We start from the raw sequence: 22,491 nt of genomic DNA on the forward strand, positions 1-22,491 counted from the left end.
GAAATATTCTTTAAAAACCCCACCTATCTCTTGTGGCCCAAACCACAGGCAATCCTTCTGATTTATAATGATTTACTCTCTCTCTAGCCACCCTTTTAATCTTAATATAGCTATAGGGGGATGCTCCTTAACCTTATCTGCCAGATCCATCTAATTCCCTCTCTTTGCCTTCTGGTTTCACTTCTAAGAGTATTCATACAAGGCTCCCAAAATTCGCCAGGTTTACCATTCACTCTAACAGGACCATGCTGCTTATTGTATTCCTAATATATCACTCGAAAAAGCCTCCCATTTGCTATTCATTTTGTCACTGTTACCTTCAAACAGGTTCACCCAATCGACTTCTGTCTAATTTCCCCAAAATTAACCTTGCACTGTTTAGGACCATGACCTGTGGCTCTGTCTTGAAACTATCTGAAAACATAGAATTAGAATTAGTCCTGGTCACCAGAACCAAAGTGCTCCCTACCTGCCCTACGTTGCTCCCTATCAGGAGGTCCAGTATTGCACCCTCCCCTGTAGGGTTCTCTATATACTTACCCAGGAAACTTTACTCAATACATTTCACAAATTCCACTCCATGGAAGTCCTTAACATTTAGGATGGATCACTCAAAGATGGGGAAATTAACATCTTTCAGTAATACAACACTAATATGCTAGCAACCATAAGCAATTTCTCTATACGACTGCACTCCTAGTTCCTGCTGACTATTGCGGGGTCGATAACACACCTCACCAGAGTAACCTTCCATTGTTCGTAAGTTCTACCCATGTGGCCTCACTGGACGAATCCCTGAGAATGTCATCTCTAAGTACTGCCTGTTATGTCCTCTCGCATCAGAAAGTCAACACCCCTCCTTGTTTACTTGTACTTCTCTCACCCCTGTAACATAAAATCGTAAGATACAGGAACAGAATTAGGCCATTCAGCCCATCGAGTCTACTCCGCCATTCCATCATGGCTGATCCTGGATCCCGCTCAACCCCATCCACTTGCCTTTTCGCCACATCCTTTGATGCCTTGACTGATCAATTTGGCCTCAGCAGGGTGTTCCACAGATTTACTACTCTCTGGCTAAAAAAATTCCTGCTTACTTCTTTTCCAGAAAGTTACCTCTCAATTTTGAGGCTGTGCCCTCTAGTTCTGGATAGCCCCACCATAGGAAACATTGTCTCCACATCCACACTATCTAGTCCTTTCAATGTTTGGTAAGTTTCAATGAGATCCCGCCTCTGCCGCATTCATCTAAATTCCAGTGAGTTCAGGCCCAAACCTGCCAAACGCTTCTCAAATGACAACCACTTCATTCCTGTAATCATCCTTGTGAACTTCCTTTGGACTCTCTCCAATGACAGCACATCCTTTCTGAGATATGGGACCAAAAACTGTCAACAATATTCTCAAGTGCAGCCTGACTAGTGTCTTACAAAGGCCTCAGCATTATCTCCTTGTTTTTAGTGTCTTACAAAGGCCCCAGCATTATGTCCTTGTTTTTATAATCAGCAGCAACAGTAGAGCACAGCAGGTTGGCAACGCTCGTTTAAAAGGAGAGTTCTGCAGTTATTTGGACATTCCAGAGGCCCAGTCAGTGGCTGGAGCGGAGCACAGTCAATTACATACAAGTACAAAAGGACAAATGGTGTGGCCATTGTTGAGGGAAGACCAGTTGATCAGTGATGAGAGGAGAGGTGTCAGGCTTTGGCTCAAAGGAGGCTTCAGCTCGGAAGAGGCGTTGGCTCTGGGTAAGCTTCTGTTAAGGTTGCATTTCATAAAAATCTCTATACTGTACCTAGTATAGTAAATGGCTGTTGTGTGTTCTTCACGCCAGATGTTGGAGTCCCAGGGAACTACATCTGTGTGAAGTGCATCCATCTGCAGCTTCTTGAAGACCGTGTTAGGGATCTGGAGCAGCAGCTGGATGACGTTTGGTTTATACGGGAGAGTGAGGAGACAATCGATCAGCGTTACAGAGAAGTAGGCATGCCGAAGCTGTAGGAGGCAAGTAGCTGGGTGACCGTCAGGAGGAATGGAAATGTGAATAGGCAGTTAGCACAGAGCATCCCTGTGGCCATTCCCTTCAATAATGAGTATACAGTTTTGGATAGTGTTGTGGGGGATGATCCCACCCCTAGGGGAATGCCACAGAGACCAGGTTACTGGCACTGAGCAAGGGTCCGCGGTGCAGAAGGTAAAGAGGGAGAAGTGGGGAGCGGTAGTGATAGGGCACTCAATTGTCAGAAGAACGGATTGGAGATCCTATGGACGTAAACGGGTCACCCGGGTGGTATGTTGCCAACCAGGTGCTGGGGTCAGGAACATCTCGGATTGCGTCCACAGCATTTTAGAGAGTGAGGGAGAGCAGCCAGATGTCTTGGTAACAATGACCTAGGAATGAAGATCAATGAGGTCCTAAAGAGAGAATTTGGAGAGGTAGAGAGAAAGCTGAGAAGCAAGACCTCCAGGATAGTAATTTCTGGATTGCTACCTGTGCCACATGATAGTGAGGGTAGAAACAGGATGATTTGTGCGTGGCTGGGTAGCTGGTGCAGGGGGCAGGGCTTCTGGTTCGTGGATCATTGGGATTTCTTCTGGGGAGTGACAGAAGGGCTTCAGGGAGTTGGGAGGTAAGTTCTGAGTCAGTAGTGCCTCCTGGTTTGGCAGTGGACTCAGCAGTATGAATGCTAAGGCTTGGAGAATACATCCTCTGGCTACAATCATGAAACCTTTGAAGATTCAAGATTGTTTAATGTAGAGTCCAGTACACAGGTGTTCTACAGACCTTGCGGTGCACTGTGTACAAAGCTAGGCAGGCAGTCAAACACCTGATCAAAAGTCATCCAAGCCAGAAGCTTTCTTCAGGTTTTTAAATCCAAGAACTTTGTGAAACTACAGAAAATTAAGGAACACCAGTAATAGAATCAATACAGAATTGTTGTGCACCTGAATGTACTAATTTTCGTAGTGTTAAATATACACGCAGCATTCTGTAGCTCTGCTGCAGAGTGAATTCATGGTACAACAATAACTTAATAACCATTAATGATAAACATAATACTTCTTTCAAAGTAAATCTGCTAACTGTTTACCAATATTAAGAAAGCTTAAGACTCACAGACATTGTAGTTTCAAGGGCGAATAAAGAGTGGATGGAGATGGATGTCTTTCTAGCGTGTTTGCTGCAAGTCAAAATCTAAATTAAACCACACGGGAAGTGATATAAAAAAAACAGCTATGAACAGTGAGTGATATTTGTACAAAACAGAACAAGCAGTGCCTCTGGAAACAGAACAAGTGGAATGGAGAACAAAATAATTGTCACTCCGGATCCGATGGACGCTATATGAAGAACACAATAAATATAAATGCATAAGATAGCTTATATAAATTGATTGCATGTTCATAAAGTGACTCTAGGCACAGGAGTGTCCGTACAGTGTGACTGACAGGGAAAGGTAAAGTAGTGGTGTGGTGTGGAGGGTGGGTTAGTGGGTGGAGGCATTGATCAGCGTTACTGCTTTGGGAAAGTAACTGTTCTTGAGTCAGTGGTCCTGGCATGTTTGCTACGTAGCTGATAAGAGTGGACAAGCAGTCCATGAGTAGGGTAGGTGGGATTCTTCATGATGTTACCGACCTTTTCCAGCACTTTACTATATATATGTCCTTGGTAGCGGGTAGACTGGTCCTGGTGATGCGCTGGGCAGTTCTGATTACTTGTTGTAGAACATTCTCGTACATTGCCGTGCGGCCTCCAGACCGTGCAGTGATGTAGCATGTTGGGATGGGCTCGACTGCGTAACTGTAGAATGGTGTGAGTGTAGGTGTACGTCGTCCAGATCCCTTCAGCCGCCTTAGAAAGTCGAGGCTTTGGTGAGCTTTCCAGCTTGTGTAGTTTATGCAAGGTGTACACTCCCAGGAGTTTGAAACTGTTTGCGGTTTCCACTGCCGTGCTCCCAATGCACTTGACTGGCACCAGCCCTTGAGCTCTGCCGTCTACTCTCTGTTGATCATGATACTGCTGTGTCACCGGTGAACTTAACAGTACGATTACTTGGGTGTTTGGCCGTACAGTCATGTGTGAGCAGAGTATACACCAGTGGGTTCAGCGCATAGCCCTGGGAGCACCTTTGCTCCTCATAATAAGGCTGTTTGTCTGATTAATTCTGTTTTACCTTTCTGACAACCTTTCAGTTCAGTTCACTCCGCCCACAGCTCTTAAAATAATTTCCCCTCACAATTCTTTTTCACTAGCCCTTACTGTTCCTGTTTACACTGGATTTGCAGTGAGTTCCAGATCATGTCGCTCTCTGCCTCAGCGGGTGTCCCCCTCACCGGCACTGCAGCCAGTGTGGGACAAACTCAATGGCTGATTGCTAGGAGGCAAAGAGTGGGAATAAAGGGAGTATTTTCTGATTGGCTAATGTGTTGCACAGGGGTCGGTGTTGGGACCGATTCTTTTTATATGTCATTTATTTGGATGGTGGCTTTGTGAAGTTTGCAAACAGTATGAAGGTGGGTGAAGTGACAGGTAGTTTTGAGGAAGTAGAGAGGCTACAGAAAGACTTAGATTAGGAGAATGGGCAAAGAAGTAGCAGATGGAACACAGTGTCGGGAAGTGTATGATCATTTTCTTTTGTAGAAGAAATGAAAGGATTGACTATTTTCTAAATGGAGAGAAAATACAAAACTCTGAGGTGCAAAGGGCTTTGGGAGTCCTTGTGCATGATTCCCTATATGATAGTTTGTAGGTTGAGTCTGTGGTGTGAAAGGCAAATGCAATATTAGCATTCATTTCAAGAGGACTGGAATATTAAAAGAAGAATGTAAATGTTGTAACTTTATAAAGCACTGGTGAGCCTCACTTGGAGTATTATGCGCAGGTTTAGGCTCCTTATCGTAGAAATAATGTGCTGACATTGGAAAGGGTTCAAAGGAGGTTCACGAAAATGATTCCAGGATTGAGTGACTTGACATATGAGCATTTGATGGCTCTGGGCCTGTATTCACTGGAATTCAAAAGAATGAGGGTTGATTTAATTGAAATCTATTGAACAGTGAAAGGCCTTGTTAGAGTGGATGTGCAGGGGATGTTTCCTATGGTGGGAAAGTGTAAAACCAAAGGACACAGCATCAGAATAGAGGGGTGTCCTTTTAGAACAGAGATGAGGAGGAAATTATTTAGTCAGGGCATTGTGAATCTGTGGAAGTCTTTGCCATAGGCAGCTGTGAAGGCCAAACCTTTATGTATATTTAAGGCAGAGGTTGATCGATTCTTGATTGGTCATGGCGTGAAGTGATATGGGGAAGAGACAGGAGATTAGTTTTCCTCTCAGCACCAGATCAGCCATGATGAAATCACTGAGCAGACTCAATGGACCAAATGGCCTAATTCTGCTCCTGTCTTATGGTGTAATTATGTATTCTTCATTTGCTGTGTCTGCCCATTCTGCCAGTTTATCTACATTCTCTTGCAGTTTGTTACTACCTTGGTTTTATCTGAGCAAAGTTTGGTGTTAGCTGCTAAAAGCTGCTATCTACAACACCATTGCTTATCCTTGATTCAATATTATATTCAAACTGTCACTGACTACTTTGCTTCTGAGGTACAGTTTTCATAACCGTAGTCTTGTTACTTTTTCATGGCTTGTTATGGCAGAATATGTTCTGGCATCCATTTGGGATGAAGGCCATCTAATTATTAACGAAGAAGAGGTCTTCACAGGAGCAGGCTATTTGGCCCACAGTGTCAAGTCAAGTCACTTTTTACTGTCATTTCGACCATAACTGCTGGTACAGTACACAGTAAAAACGAGACAACGTTTTTCAGGACCATGGTGCTACATGAACAGTACAAAAACTACACTGAACTAAGTAAAACAACACAAAACTACACTAGACTACAGACCTACCCAGAACTGCATAAAGTGCACAGAACAGTGCAGGCATTACAATAAATAAGAAACAAGACAATAGGCACAGTAGAGGGCAGTAGGTTTATAATTATAAATAAATAGAGGTGTCAGTCCAGGCTCTGGGTATTGAGGAGTCTGATGGCTTGGGGGAAGAAACTGTTACTTAGTCTGGTTGTGAGAGCCTGAACATTTCAGTGCCTTTTGCCAGATGGCAGGAGGGAGAAGAGTTTGTGTGAGGGGCTGAACTAGCTAAAAGGCAAATGAGAAACACCTAAACTCTAACCTCTCCAGCTACAACATGTCCATATCCCTTCATCTTCCTTAGATCTAAGTGTATATCCAAATGTCTCTTAGAAGCCTCTAATGTATTTTCCTCTACCACTATACCAGGCAGCCATGACTCTTGAGTAAAAGAACTTACCTCTCACATTCCCATTGAACCTACCCCCTCTCACCTTCAATGCATGCCCTCCAGTAATAGTCATTTCAACCCTGGGAAACAGATACTTTCTGTCCTCTCTATCTATTCTTCTCGTAATCTTGTAAACCTTTATCAGATCTCCCCTCAGCCTCTTGGTGCTGCAGAGAAAACAATCCAAGTATATCCAGCCTCTAAAGCACAATGTGTTCAGGAAAGTGCTCTTCATCAGCACGTAGATGAGCCAAAGAGAGAGCGTGTGATACTGGACATGATATGGAATGAGAGAGCAGGTGACAGAAGTTTGTATAGGGCACCACTTCTAGTGATCACAATGCAAAAGTCAAAAGTACATTTATTATCAAAGTATGTATACTTTATACAACCTTGAGATTCGTCTCCTTACAGGCAGCTGTAAAACAAAGAAACCCAGTAGAACCCATTAAAGCAAAGGAAGGCTGTCAAACAACTAGTGTGCAGAGGAAAAAAAATATACAAACAATAAAAGTAAGCAAATAGCATTCAGAACTGAATTTCAGAAAGGTTACAGTCGCAGGCCTCAGCCACAGTTCAGTGCAGAGTTGAGTAAACCTCGCGGAGCAGCAATTTGAACTGGCCTGTGCCTCGGCTCCGACGTTGACACTCTGTCCTTTTCAATCTGGCCTGGCGCTTAAATCGTCCAGATGTTGCCGTCAGACCTGGGTCCTGCCGCTTCAATATGCTCTTGGGCTGTTGGCCCGTACCCAACCTTTCCAATTTGGCTTGGTGCTTAAATTGATCAAATCTTGGGTCTTTCCTTGCTCTCAGGCCCAGTTCTGGGCCCTGTCACCTTGACTTTCCATGGGCTGCACTCACCTTGCCTTGGTTCTGCCGAATCAAATTGCCTCCAGGTTCGCTCCAGGAATGGCCAAACATTGGCTCATTCCCCACTCTCCCACCTGGACCCCCACCTTGATTCAGCCCTCTCACACCATGCCACAGTCCTCTTGCATTTGAAACTTTCGGTTCCTACTGCAAAAGTGCCAGGTCATACAGACGGTTCAAAAACTCGATTCCGACAGGGAAGTTACAGTCTGTTCTTTGCAGTGATCATTAAACAGAAAAGGTGTACTTATTGAAGTATTTAGTTGTTATTTTTGTTTTATTTGCTACCAGCAAGCAGTTGCTGAGCTGCACCAGGGACAGGAAGATTATCTATTGCCATTAGTTTCAAAGTAAATATGCAAAGGTGATAGGCCTGGTCTGCAGGTTGAGATTACAACTGGAGTAATTTCTGATACCAATTTTGATGGTATCAGAAATGATCTGGCAAGTGTGGACTGGGACAAGCTGTTTTCTGGCAAAGGTGTACTTGGTAACTAGAAGGCCTTCGAAACTGAAATTTTGAGAGTATACAGCTTGTATGTGCCTGTCCAAATAAAGGTAAATATATAAAGGAAGGAGATTGCTGAGCCTCTGGTGATGATCTTTGACAGGAGAGGTTCCAGAGGATTGGAGGGTTGCGGATGTTGTTCCCTTATTCAAGAGAGGGAGTAGAGATAGCCCAGGAAATTATAGACCAGTGAGGCTTAGTTCTGTGGTTGGTAAATTGATAGAAAAGATCCTGAGAGGCAGGATTTATGAACATTTGGAGAGGCATAATATGATTAGGAATAGACAGCATGGCTTTGTCAAAGACAGGTGGTGCTTTACGAGCCTGATTGACTTTTTGAGGATGCGACTAAAAATGATGAACGTAGAGGAATAGATGTAGTATACATGGATTTCAGCAAGACTTATTGAGAAAGTAAGGAGACATGAGATCCAAGAGGACATTGCTTTGTGAATCCAAAACTGGCTTGCCCACAGAAGGCAAATAGTGGTTGTAGACGGGTCATATTCTGTATGGAGGTCGGTGACCAGTGGTGTGCCTCAGGAATCTGTTCTGGGACCCCTTCTCTTCGTGGTTTTTATAAACGTCCTGGATGAGGAAGTGGAGGGATGGGTTAGTAAATTTGCTGTTGACACAAAGGTTGGGGGTGTTGTGGATAGTGTGGAGAGCTGTCAGAGGTTACAGCGGGACATTGATAGGATGCAAAACTGAGCTGAGAAGTGGCAGATGGAGTTCAACCCAAATAATTGTGGGGTGCTTCATTTTGGTAGGTCAAGTATGATGGCAGGATATAGTATTAATGGTTAGACTCTTGGCAGTGTGGAGGATCAGGGGGTTCTTGGGGTCTGAGTCCATAGGACACTCAAAGCTGCTGCACAGGTTGACTCTGTGGTTAAGAAAGCATCTGGTGCATTGGCCTTTATCAATCGTGGGATTGAGTTTAGGAGCCAAGAGGTAATGTTGCAGCTATATAGGACCCTGGTCAGACCCCACTTGGAGTACTGTGCTCAGTTCTGGTTGCCTCACTATAGGAAGGATGTGGAAACCATCGAAAGGGTGCAGAGGAGATTTACAAGGATGTTGCCTGGATTGGGGAGTGTGCCTTATGAGAATAGGTTGAGTGAACTTGGCTTTTTTTCCTTGGAGTGACGGAGGATGAGAGGTGACCTGATAGAGGTGTATAAGATGATGAGAGGCATTGATCGTGTGGATAGTCAGAGGCTTTTTCCTGAGGCTGGAATGGCTAGCACGAGAGGGCACAGTTCTAAGGAGCTTGGAAGTAGGTACAGAGAAGATATCAGGAGTAAGTTTTTTGACTCAGTGGTGAGTGCGTGGAATGGGCTGCCGGCGATGGTGGTGGAGGCGGATACGATAGGGTCTTTTAAGAGACTCCTGGATAGGTACATGGAGTTCAGAAAAATAGAGGGCTATGGGTAACCCTAGGTAATTTCTCAGGTAAGGACATGTTCGGCGCAGCTTTGTGGGCCGAAGGGCCTGTATTGTGCTGTAGGTTTTCTATGGTTTTATGTAAATGCAGAGAACCTTGTTTTTCAAGAGATATTGAGGTCCTGGTTAAGAGAAAAAAGGTGTATAGCAAGTTGCAGGTAATAAGAAATGAAGTGCTTATGGAGTATAAGAAATGCAAGAGAACACTTAAGGAAATCAGGAGGGATAAAAGAAGGCATAAGTTTCTCTGGCAGACAAGGTGAAGGAGAATTCTAAGGGATTCTACATTTTAAGAGCAGAAGGCTTGCGAGGGACAAAATTGATCCTCTGGATGACCAGAATGGTAATCCATGTGTAGAGCCAAAACAGATAGGGGAGATCTTCAATAATTTTTTTGCATCTGTATTTACTCAGAAGACAGACATGGAGAATATAGAAGTGAGGTATAGTGGCATCAACCCTAAGCCTGTACAGATTTCAGAGGAGGAGGTGTTTGCTCAACTGAGACAAGTCAGTGTGCATAAGTCCCCAGTACCTGACAAGGTGTTCCCTTGGGCACAACAGGAGGCAAGTGCAGAAATTGCCAGGGCCCTTAACAGGGATATTTAAATCATCCTTAGTGACAGGAGAGGGACCAGAGGATTGGAGGATAGCTGATGTTGGTCCACAGCTTAAAACAGGCTCTAAACTAAACCAGGAAATCATAGGCCAGTGAGTCTGACATCACTTGTGGGCAAGTTAATGGAGGGTATTCTTAAGGACTGTATTTGAGGAAGTTCAATTCACATCATGGGTTCGTAAAAAGAGCTACGGTAATTTTAAATCAGGATGGCGACTGAGGTTTTAAAGGCAGAAATTCGTGGTAGTTTCTGAGTTCAGGAGCAACCGATCTGAAGAGGGAGTGCATCCTGTGGCTCTCACATCCATCATCATGAAATATTTCGGGAGGCTCGTCATGAGGCACATCAAGACCCTGCTGCCCCCCTCACTGGACCCCCTGCAGTTCGCGTATCATCCCAACTGCTCAACAGACGACGCCATCGCCACCACTCTCCACCTGGACAAAAAAGACACGTACGTTCAAATGCTGTTCATAAACTTCAGTTCAGCACTCAACACAATCATCCCTCAGCACCTGATTGGAAAGCTGAGCCTACTGGGCCTGAACACCTCCCTCTGCAACTGGATCCTAGACTTCCTGACTGGGAGACCTCAGTCATTCCTGATCGGGAGCAGCATCTCCAACACTATCACACTGAGCATGGGGAGGGGCCCTCCCAGGGCTGTGTGCTCAGTCCACTGCTGTTCACTCTGCTGACCCACGACTGTGCATCAATACACAGCTCGAACCACATCATCAAGTTCGCCGATGACACAACCGTGGTGGGTCTCATCAGCAAGAACGACGAGTCAGCATACAGAGAGGAGGTGCAGCAGCTAACGGACTGGTGCAGAGCCAACAACCTGTCTCTGAATGTGAACAAAACAAAAGAGATGGTTGTTGACTTCAGGAGGACACGGAACAACCACGCTCTGCTGAGCATCGACGACTCCTCCGTAGAGATCGTTAAGAGCACCAAATTTCTTGGTGTTCACCTGGCGGAGAATCTCACCTGGTCCCTCAGCACCAGCTCCATAGCAAAGAAAGCGCAACAGTGTCTCTTTCTGTGAAGGCTGAGAAAAGTCCATCTCCCACCCCCATCCTCACCACATTCTACAGAGGTTGTGTTGAGAGCATCCTGAGCAGCTGCATCACTGCCTGGTTCGGGAATTGCACCATCTCCGATTGCAAGACCCTGCAGTGGATAGTGAGGTCGGCTGAGAAGATCATCAGGGTCTCTCTTCCCGCCATCACAGACATTTACACCGCACGCTGCATCCGTAAAGCTAACAGTATTGTGAAGGACCCCACGCACCCCTCATACAAACTCTTCTCCCTCCTGCCATCTGGCAAAAGGTACCGAAGCATTCAGGCTGTCACAACCAGACTACGTAACAGTTTCTTCCCCCAAGCCATCAGACTCCTCAATACTCAGAGTCTAGACTGACATCTACATCATTTATTATTATATTGTAATTTGTCCTCTACTGTGCCTGTTGTCTTGTTTATTATTTATTGTACTGCCCTAAACTGTTTTGTGCACTTTATGTAGTGCTGTGCAGGTCTGTAGTCTAGTGCAGTTTTTATGTTTTACGTAGTCTAGTGTAGCCTTGTGCTGTCTCACATAGTCTAGTATAGTTTTGTGTTGTTTTATGTAGCACCATGGTCCTGGAGGAACGTTGTTTCGTTTTTACTGTGTACTGTACCAGCAGCTTATGGTCGAAATGTGGATACACTTGGCTTGACTTGACTTGGAAAGAGCTACCTTTTAATCAGGTCTGTGTTCAAGATTGAAAAAAGCAGAGTTTTGAGCTCGTTTTCACCCAGCTGGACAATCCACATCATGGGTGTGTAAAATAGCTACGTATTAATCAGGATGATGATGGAGATTTAAAGGCAAAGTTTTGCGGAAGTTTGTTTGACCAATCAGCAAGAGGGATTCATTAGAATCTGCCAGTAAGACTATCCCAAGTGCAAGTGGCATGACCATTGCGCCACTGTTTACTGTGGCTTTGGCTCATCAGGCTTGGGTGAGGTAAATTGTCTCATAAATTACTCTCTTCATTTACTTATTTGTTCATTCCGATTAGGGCATGGTAGTTTAGTGAGAATGGCTCCAGGGGCATTGCTTTGTACTCTGTGGATGTAGGGAGTCCGGAAGACATCCAGTCTCCCAGATAAACACATCTGCACCAGGCGCACTGAGTTGCAGCTCGATGACCTTCGACTCATATGATAGATAGATAGATAGGTTATACTTTATTGATCCCGAGAGAAATTGGGTTTCGTTACAGCCGCACCAACCAAGAATAGAGCATAAATATAGCAATACAAAAACCACAAACATTCAAACAACAAAATGCAAACTATGCCAGATGGAAATAAGTCCAGGACCAGTCTATTGGCTCAGGGTGTCTGACCCTCCACGGGAGGAGCTGCAAAGTTCGATGGCCACAGGCAGGAACAACCTCCCGTGACACCAGTGTTGTATCTCGGTGGAATATGGCCGGAGTCCAACAGCAAAAAGTTCAATATCCGGTCTACAAACACGTTCCTCGATCCTAATATGACCAGGATTGCACTATCTGTTGTTAACCAGAACAGTAACTACCCAACTCCTTTATGCTTACCGCTCTCAGTGCACTTCCCGTCAGCCCGAACAGTCTGGAAGCTGTCCATGGAAAAGATTTGATTGGGTATGTCCTCGTGCAGCCCCGTTCCAGTAAAACATGGGAGAACAAGGAGGTGATAGACAAGAGTTACAAAGAGGTAGTCACCCTTAGTTTGCAGGAGACAAGTAAATAGGTGACTCAGGAGAAGGGAGGGAAATGCATAGGCAGAGTACACCTATGGCTGTTGCCCTTAATAATAAATATGCAACTTTATGTAACCCCCTGGTTCACAGTTTTACTGCTATGCTGAAGGTATTTCATTTTAGCAGTTCTGTAAGAGCAGTCTGTTTTGCTTTTGGCCTGTTTCTGTTACTGTTGAAGATAAGGGATGCTGAGGAGTATCCACTTAGGATGGTGGAACTGGGAGAAGGTTCTGGAGAATGCTGGGGGGAGAGGTTTTGTGAGGGGCACAAAGGTTGGTTTTGGCCTTTGCTCGGCAGGAGATGAGGAGAAAACACTGGAGAGAACTGGTGGTAGGATTCAATCTGGTGAGAAACGCGATTCAGTGAGCCAAGGTGCGGGAGTCTGCCGAGGATCAGTGAGTATGGCTTTTAGAAGATTTGCACTCCAGCCTGTGCACATTTAATTATAATGGGCCCTTTTTGTTTTTACTTATTTCTTTTCTTTACTCGCCCTTTAGTTAAGTTAACATTCATAAATATACTTTATTTGTATATTTGTACGCAGTGTATGATCTGTTATTTTGTGCGGACAGGCTGTAAATAGGTCAGTAAATCACACAGCATTCACACAAACCAGGGCTTGGGTGGGCAGGACATCCCAATCAAATGGATTTGGTGGGACCAGAATTGTGTGTAGCCTAGACATACGAAGCCAGAGACAGTTGCGTTTTCTCAGCACTGAGTCTGGTGGCTGTCAGCAAGGGGCTAGCGAGTCTTTTCTAGACACCCAGAAAAGGGGGTTTCATTTAGATAAATTTAGGGGGACAACCTACTGCATTTGCCCTGCTGGGGTGTGACACCTCACATCTTCCCTGCTGGGGTGTAATACCTCTCATCTTTCTGTGATTTCTCAGCCCGTATTTGCAACTGATCTACAGTGTATCATGCTATGTTCTTTGCCAGTCTTTTACATTATCCATGGGTCTACCAATCTTGGTATCATCTGCAAGCTTACTAACCTACCCATCCACACTTTAATCCAGATCATTTATATACATTACAAATAGCAGAGGTCCCAGCACACATCCCTGCAGAAATCCACTAATTACAGACCTCTGGCTCGAATAAGTCCCATCAATCACTACACACTGTCTTCTGTGCACATCCGGTTCTGAATCCAAACAGAAGATGGATCCCATGCATCTTAATCTTCTGGATTCACCTCCCATGAGGGACTTCGTCAAATGCCTGACTAAAATCCATGTAGACGACATCCACTACCCTCCAACTGCCCTACCATATCAATCTCTCTCATCGTCTTGTCAAAAAACTCAGTCAAGTTGGTAAGGCATGACCTAACGAGCACAAAGCCCTGCTGGCTCTCCTTAATTAGGCCATGGGTTTCCAAATGATCATATATCCTATTCCCAAGAATTTTCTCCGGCAATTTTCCTACAACTGACGTGAGACTCACCAGTCTATAGTTCCCAGGAATTTCCCGTTTCCTCCTTAACTAGATGTACAACATTAGCCATTTGCCACTCCTCTGAGAGCTCACCTGTGCCTAGACAGGACAGAAAGAAACTGGTCAAGTGCCCAGCAATCTGGTCTCTTGCCTCCTTCAATAATCTGGAGTAAACCCCATCAGGCCCTGGGGACTTATCCACCTTAATACTGATTAGGAGGCCCAACACTTCCTCCTCCCTGACATCTAAACACCCTAAAGTATTTATACACTTTCAGCACTGATCTCCTGGTCCTCCATGGTTTTTCTCTTGGTAAATGCTGATACAAAGTACACATGAAGTACCTCACTCACATTCTCAGCATCCAAGGGGATGATCCCTCCTTTTATCCTTGAGTGGTCCTACCCCCTCCTCTTATTCCAGGTGTTTGCGTGGAATGCCTTGGGAGTCAGCTTAATCCTACTCGCCTGGAACTCTTCACGGCCCCTCCTGGCTCTCCTGATTCCCTTCTTTAGTTCTTTTCTGGCTTCTTTATACCTCCCATGTGTTTCACTTAATCCTAACTTCCGAAGCTTTATGTACTTCTCTGTTTTATTCTTGACTAAGTTCATCGCCTCTCTGGATATCTAAGGTTCTCTTAACTTTCCATCTCCGTCCTTCTTTCTAACAGGAACACATCTTTCCTGTGCTCTTTAAACACCCTCCACATGTCTAATGTAGATTTGCCAGAGAAAAGGTCTTTCCAATTAACACTTCTTAATTCCTGCCTAATGCCCTTGTAATTTGCTGTATTCCAGTTTAAAGCTCTCCCACAAGGATGGTGCCTATCCTCTTCCATAGCTATCCTGACAGTTATGGCGTTGTGGTCACTGTTTCCTGACTGTTCACCCACTGAAAGGTCAGTCAACTGACCAGGCTCAGTACCCAACACCAGGTCCAGTATGGCCCCACCTCTCGTTGGACCACCAAGATACTGATTTGAGAAATCTTCCTGGAAAAACTTATCAAATTCAGCCCCATCCAAACCTCTTACACTAAGAAGGTCCCGGTTAATATTAGGGAAGTTGAAATCTTGCATGACAACAACCATATTTCTAACACATTTCTTTAATCTGGTTACATATCTGTTCCTCAATGTCCCACTGACTATTAGGGGGTCTGAGTACAATCCCATCAGTGTAATTGCACCCTCCTGTTCTTGAGTTCCATCCAAATGGACTCAGTGTCTGACCCTTCCATAATGTTTCCTCTTAGTACAACAGTGATATTGTAACTGATTGGTAGTGCACCAGACCCCCCAACCTCCTCCTCTATGCTTTCTAAAACATCGGAACATTGGTACACTAATTACCCATTGCTGCCCCTCTCTGAACCGAGTTTCAGTAACGGCTATGATATCATAGTTCCAAATACTGATCCATGCTCTAAGTTCATCACCCTTTTGCATAATACTACAGCATTAAGATAAGCACACTTCAAACTATCCGACCCATCATACCTGTGAACCCCCTTTCTTCTTGGGTGTCTCTGGAACCGGCTTGCACGCCCTCGCTGGCAGTCTCCCAACTCGGCACCGAAAGACCCACTGTTCTTGGGCCAGTACGTCTGGGGAATACACACTCCATGGTTGGCAAATCTGTGAGACTGGGATCTCTCCCACCCTCAAGCCCAGTTTATGTGAATGCTGTGTGATCTGCTGCCCTGTTACAACTCGTTGCCAGGAAATAACAGACCACTCACTGCATACAATTAAAGGAAATATATTTATGAATATTAACTAAAGGGTTAGTAAAGAAAAGAAAGGAAAAATAACAAAAAGGGCCCATTATAATTAAACAGTCAAATGTGGATAGGGTGGAGCTCAGCTCTTCCAAAAGTCACATTCGCTGATCTTCATTAGACTCCTGGACCTCGCTCCATTGAATCCCGGTCCCCACCAGATCAAATCCTATGATCGGTTCTCTTCAGCTCCAGATGAACAAAGCTCAAAGCCCACCCTGGTGTCAGGCACACAAAAAAACCCCGCTCCCCTGATTGGATGGCTCACATCCTGAAGCACCCGTTATCTGTAACCATAACCCAAACACTGCTTCTACAGAAAGATCATTACATGAAATACTCTACAACATTAGCAGTGAAACTTTTACCAGGGCGTACACCTGTTACTTCAGTTTTGCCTTTGAGTACCTTCTCAGACATCTATCTTCTGGTCCAATCCTCCCCTTACTGACCTGGGGCTCTGGTTCCCTCCCCCTGCAAAACTAGTTTAATCTGCCTGAGTATCATCAGCAAATCTTGTGGCCAGGATATTGGTCCCCCCCCAATTCAGGTGCAACCCTTCCCCACCTGTACAGGTCACCCCCTCCCCAGAAAAGGTTCCAATGATCCAAGAAGTTGAATTCCTGTCCTGTGTACTATTTCAGTAGCCACTCATTCATCCATGCTATCACACCATTGCAACCTGAACTTTTCTGTCTATATCATTTGTGCCAGTATGCATCGGGTGCCCTGAATTCCTACGTCTGACTGGAGGGGCATTCCTTCCTGACTGCTCTACACCAAAAGAGACAAAAGGTTTGCCTCTTCTTAACTTTGCCTCCACCTGTTCACGCTGGAGCCTGTTAAGCCAAAGTCTTCACACTCTTATCACTGGCATATTCTGACGATGGCCGCTCTGCTTAGGCCTACCCAATGCAACTGAGGTTAGGCCTCTGACGCAGACATTTTCCATACCGCCACAGCCCCAAATATTTGGCCTTGCCCGAATATGCTCCTTTTATCCTCTCTCTCCTAGCTTCTGTTGGTCTCTGACACCGACACACACTCCTCTCATCTGAGCCGCTATAAATCGACTGGCTTTATGTGAAACTACTCTTTTTTTTTTATACTCACACTCCTAGCTTCAATAGGCTTTGGATGCTGACACTTTGCGTGGCTGCGCAGCCCAAAAATACCTCAGTTGTCTGAATCTTCTCCTTTTATCCTCTCTCCCCCGATTTCCGTAGGGCTCTGACACCAACACACTCTCCTCTTGTCTAAGCCACTGAGTAAAGGTCTTGTAATTTTCTCTCCAGCTCCTGGAGAGATAGTTGGAGAGAAAATAGCAAAGACTGGAAAGATTCACCATCCTAGAACTGTGATCTTACCTATTTTCCTGTTGTTTCAACCTAAAACCTCAGAAGCAGGAGCCACATGAGCTATGAAATTAACACACAGATCACTTCTCTTCAAAAGTTTACTCTGTTTTGCCTGCAGTCCCACTTTATCTGGCTCCATGCTTGCCCACTGTATTATCATTCTTTTACTTTTTACCCCACTTCCCAATCTTATTTCCTTTTCTTCTCTTCTTCATTTCTTGTCATCTCTCTGTCTGTAATTTGTGTTTCTTCACTCGTCCAATCCCATCATGTACTTCAGCTTCTTGCTCGTATCCTCCCAGACTACTGGTTGGACTTATTGTTGAAATGAGTTTGGAGAGTGCAGAAAAATGTAATTTGTATTTTACCAAGAGCTGTGTTGGACTTGCTGTCAGATTGCTGGACTCGTTCAGTTTATCAGTGTGGATCAAATAACAAAAAATGTTTGATGAGAAACTGATGTTTTATTTGAATTCTAAGCTAAGACCATAAGACATAGGAGCAGAATTAGGCCACTCAGCCCATCAAGCTCACTCTGCTGTTTCAACATGTCTGAACCATTTACCACTCAACCCCGTTCTCCTGCCTTCTCCTTGTAACCTTTCAAGGTCTGACTAATCAAGAGCCTATCAACCTCCACCTTAAATATACCCAATGCCTGGCTTCCACAACTGCCTGTAACAACAAATTCCACAGATTCACCATCTTCTTGCAAAAGTGGAGTGACATTTGCGATTTTCCAGTCCCCTGGAACTTTGCCAGAATTTGTTCTATACATATCTAAGATCATCTGCCTATCTAATCTATATCTATCTAAGATGGTTCCTGTCTCTACTTAAAATAAGTCCACCATCGTGTGCTGCTGCAGTGTCATGGTACAGAATGGCAGCAGATTGGCCTTATGTCACTGTGGCGACGATCACTCCTGATGAATCTTGTTGTTTTGTATGTGCCTATCTGACATCTGGCAATTATTCTTTATGAAATCAAATGTAGCAAGGCCTCTTCTAGATTCACTGATTAATACAAAGTGTTATCTCAGGCTTTCTCCAAATTTAATTTAAAATCACCATTAAAAAATGAGATGTGTTGTTATCTCCTGCTTGTCTTTATTTTCTTGCCCAACTGCTCTGCAGCAAGCAATACATCTCTTTATTATTTTCTGTATGTGCAATGATGCCATCATTTTGCCTCCTGTTAGTAAATTGTAATCTTTTTCTAGCTGGGATTTATCTCCTGTCTGTTAACAATTTGTTTCTGATTTTTAGCTGAACATCTTAAAGGAAGTGCACCAGGATGAGTTGGGTCGAATTTCGGAAGACTTGGAAGATGAGTTGGGAGCTCGGACAAGCATGGACAAAAAACTAGCAGAACTGAGAGCTGAGGTATGAAGTAACTGTCCCTCTACCCTGTCTGCAGGTTGTACTTTACAGTAATATGTAGCTGTATTTCAGGCAACACAACTGCAGCAGTCAATCACACTGGCATCAACTCTGTGCCATGAGTCAGATTAAGTGGTAGCTGGGTTGCCATACTTGTCTTACAGCAAGAAAGGAGTGGGTTGTGTGAGGAGCTGTTCGGAACAAGGCAAGTATGTGGGCCACAACAAACCCAACTTCAGATCACATCACATCTGCTGCTCAGTTCTGTGGCTTAACTGTCTCCTGCATCGCTGGACAGTCTAAAAATGACATTGGATAGATTGAAAAGAGAAAAGTGAAAATAAAACTGAATTTGCAAAAAGCTCATTCCTGAACTCTAGCCGTTTGTAATACACTGTCCTGTCCAATTTAGAAGCAATCTTCAATAAGGAAAATAATTCCAGAAATTAATCTAAAGAAAAGCAAAGGAGAGCCAGGGATAACACATGTCTAGTTTCATTTTTACTTCAGCAAGATGTGAAAATATGATGAGGTAGTGTAATGATGTATGCAGTTCACATACTTTTACATATAACCCATAATGAATGCTGTAAACAACTAAGAATGCTTAATCAAACAATATATTTACAACTTTACTCAAATATTACTAAGATATTAAGTACACAACACTTCTCCCTGCTTACCTGTAAACCAACTCAATATAGAATACATCTCAACATATATGCAATACACTATAAAATACATCTACTAAATAAGCATCCATAGCATAATAAATTTTAAATTGCCCCATTCAGGTCTGAAGATTTAATTGCCGTGCAGGATTTCTTACTCTTGTGGGTAACATCTACCCTGACAGATGGGGTGGTGTCTCTCTGTTCAGCAGGTGAGATTTGTGGCTGTGAAGCAATCTCTGGTTCACGGTGGTTGTAAGAGATGACTCTGGGACTGCAGGAAGTAGTTCAGGCTCCTTTCTTCTCCAATAATTGACTCTCCTCTCCTCAACTGATCAATGTGTCATGTCCAGATGACATCAGGCACAACATCCACTGTCTAGGAGAGGGGTCCAGTTCTGTCCTTAATCTTTCCAAGTACACACTTCTGATCACCTCTGTAGTCCCTCGCCAGGAATGTGTATCCAGGAGTGAAACATCGAATCTCCTTGCTTGACGACCTCTAAATTTGTCTCAGCTGTTTGTCCTGCATGCTCATTCTAAGATTGGGTGAGAAGTGACCCAAGGGTGAACTCAAGGGCCTACCCAGCAATAGCATTAACTGATGAGTTGTGGCTGTGCAGTGTGCAGCACTGTGATATGCAAGAAGGAAATTGGTGAGCTTCTGGTTTAATGTTAATGTAATGCATTCTGCTGACATTGCTCACAGTGTGTTCTTTAGTCTCTGGACAAACCTTCCTGCTGAGCTATTTGTAGCTGGGTGGTATGGTGCAGATGTGAAGTGTCTTATTCCATTCATTTTCAGAAATGACTGACACTGAGCCACAACAAACTGTGCTCCATTATCACTAACTAAGTGTTCTTGAACACTGGTCCTTGAGAAGAGGCTTCTCAAAATATTAGCAATGTACAAGGGTATAATGGAGGTTATTGGAAACATTTCTGACCACTTTGTAGCCTCATCCACTACGACCAAGACATTTTTGTCTATAAGCGGTCTGGCAAAATTCACATGAATCCTCTGCCACAATACATGCCATTCCTAGGGATGGAGAGGTGCTACTCTTGGCACCTTCCGGATGTGCTGGCATCCCAAACAATGCACAGTAAGCTGCTCGATCTGCTGACCAAGGAGACAAAGCTTTAAGCTGAAGCTTTTACTTTGGTCATGTCTGGATGGCCAGAATGTAGCACCTGCAACACTTCAATTCTCAGTTCGGATGGTACAACAACTCTCAGTCCTCACATAAGTTAATGTCCGTCAAGGGACAAGTTCTTCCTGGTGCTGGTAAAAATGGCAGAACTGGAGTTTCTGCTGCACATTCTAGTCATTTTGGGTTGCCATTTGGACCTGAGACAGTGTGGGATCTTTTCTGGTTTCTGTTTGGATCATCTCTGCCTTAATAGGAAGACTTAAGATTTGCTTTTAATAATGGGGAGAATACGTCAAGGGGAATGTCCTCTTTTCCAAAATATTTCAGGCATTTTCTTTTCCCAATGGAAATGGGACAGTCTATCATCATCTGCATGATTAGTTGTCCTCTTGCATTCAATCTTGCAATTGTGTCTTCAAAGAAACAGAGCCCATCCCTACATTTGTGCTACATCTCGCAGTGGAACACCCTTCCGTGGATTGAAAGGAACACTAGTGATTGCTGATCAGTAATGAGGGTAAATTTTCCCATACAAGTACTGGTTGAAATGTTTTGCACTGCAAACCAGATTCTGTCAATCTGTGTTTAAATTTTTTTTGCAGCAGTAAGGGAATGTAATATAAAGGCTATGGGGGCATTCATTTCCATCAATGATAACATGTGACATGATTGGACATACCATAAGGCAAGGCACAACAGGCAAGCTTCACAGGGCGATGTAGATCATAATGTGTGAGTACAGTGTCCGACGTCGTCATTTCCTTTGTCTTTTGGAAAGCCACCTCATACTGCTTTGCCCATTTTTTCCTGATCTACAGTAATAAGTTCAAGGGATAGAGCACAGTAGCCAGGTTTGGCAGAAATCAGTTATAGTAATTGATCGCAGCTGTGACATATACTTTAGCTTTGGGGCATCTACCACTGTTTGAATTTTCTCACAAAATTGTGTAATCCTTCTGCGTCAGTAGGTATGTGGTGACCATGGTAGGTGATGCTTGGTTTAAAGAATTCATTCTTGTTGTGTTGTGCTATGAGCCCATAATCTTCTAATCTTTTTAACGCAGTTTGAGATTTTGGAGGTGCTCCTTGAGATCTTTATCCTTAACAGTGATGTCATCCAGGTAACCCTGAGTGCCTGGGCAGCCTTGAAACGACTGGTTCCTGACCTTCTGCTTGACTACTCCAAAAATAAGCCTGTTAAAATGATAAAGGCCTCTGTGAGTATTTATGGTGAGAGACACTTTGGTCTCTTCTTCCTTCTCCATCTGTAGGTAGGCCTCAGCTAAGTCCACTGTTTTCCCTCTAGAAAGGATGGCAAAAATATCCTCTGTACTGGGCAGTGGGTATTGATCTACTTTCAGTACTGGGTTGATGGTGACCTTAAGATCACCATAGGTCATGACAGACTTATTTGTCTTGGCCACTGGGGCCACTAGTGTTGCCCATGGGCTCCAGTCAACCTTGGAAAGAATTCCTTCAGTCTCTATGAAATCCAGCTGAACTGCTACTTTATCATGGATGGTGTAAGGAATCGGACGAGGTTTATAAAGATTTGGTGTGGCATTTTCATTTAACACTATTTCACCCTTGATGTGTTTGAATTTTTCACCACCATCCTTGCTGTGGCATCATCCAGTACCTTTCCTAAATCATTTTCAGTTGGTCCTGTTACAGGGAATGTGGCATGAAATTGTGGGTGGATCTCCAATCAGGTCGCAGTTGTCTTAGCCAGTCATGACCCCCACAATGTCGGCACTCCTGTTTTTACCACATACAAGCTCAATGTGGCTTATTGGTTGTTGTATTTCAGTTACAAATGTCATTTCCACTGGAGCTATCTTCTTCAGTATAAGTTCTTAATTGGATACCTGCAGGCTTCAGTTCAGTGTCTCTGAAATGCTGTTCAAACACATTTTGTGCAATGACTGAAACAGCCAAGCAACATCCAATTCTATTTTAATTAACTTGCCATTCACTTCTGGTCTAAGCCATAGTTAGATTTCACATTGTAACTCTCAAGGCTACTCAGTCCTGGATCATTATCAGTTGTTTCATCAGCAACGTTCAGATTAGTGTTTTTTTTTTTGAAACTGCAGCTTGTCTTTTTTATCTTTTTCTCTACCCTGTGCAGTGCATTT

The 22,491-nt window shown here is 44.0% G+C and overlaps 1 protein-coding gene across 4 annotated transcripts in view; it reads left to right on the forward strand.

Moving 5' to 3' along the window:
• Positions 1-22,491, forward strand: part of ccdc102a (coiled-coil domain containing 102A) — a 222,378-nt gene that overhangs the window by 92,152 nt on the left and 107,735 nt on the right. For all 4 annotated transcript variants that reach the window (XR_011889222.1, XM_072279224.1, XM_072279226.1 and 1 more), the window contains exon 6: positions 18,415-18,531. Coding sequence is in view for 3 of the 4 variants with exons in the window: in XM_072279224.1 (XP_072135325.1) it covers positions 18,415-18,531 (117 nt within the window). In the remaining variant the exon portion in view is untranslated. The remainder of the gene's footprint in view (positions 1-18,414; positions 18,532-22,491) is intronic.

Source organism: Mobula birostris, chromosome 15 (genome assembly GCF_030028105.1).
Source record: "Mobula birostris isolate sMobBir1 chromosome 15, sMobBir1.hap1, whole genome shotgun sequence".
NCBI classification, from domain to species: domain Eukaryota; kingdom Metazoa; phylum Chordata; class Chondrichthyes; order Myliobatiformes; family Myliobatidae; genus Mobula; species Mobula birostris.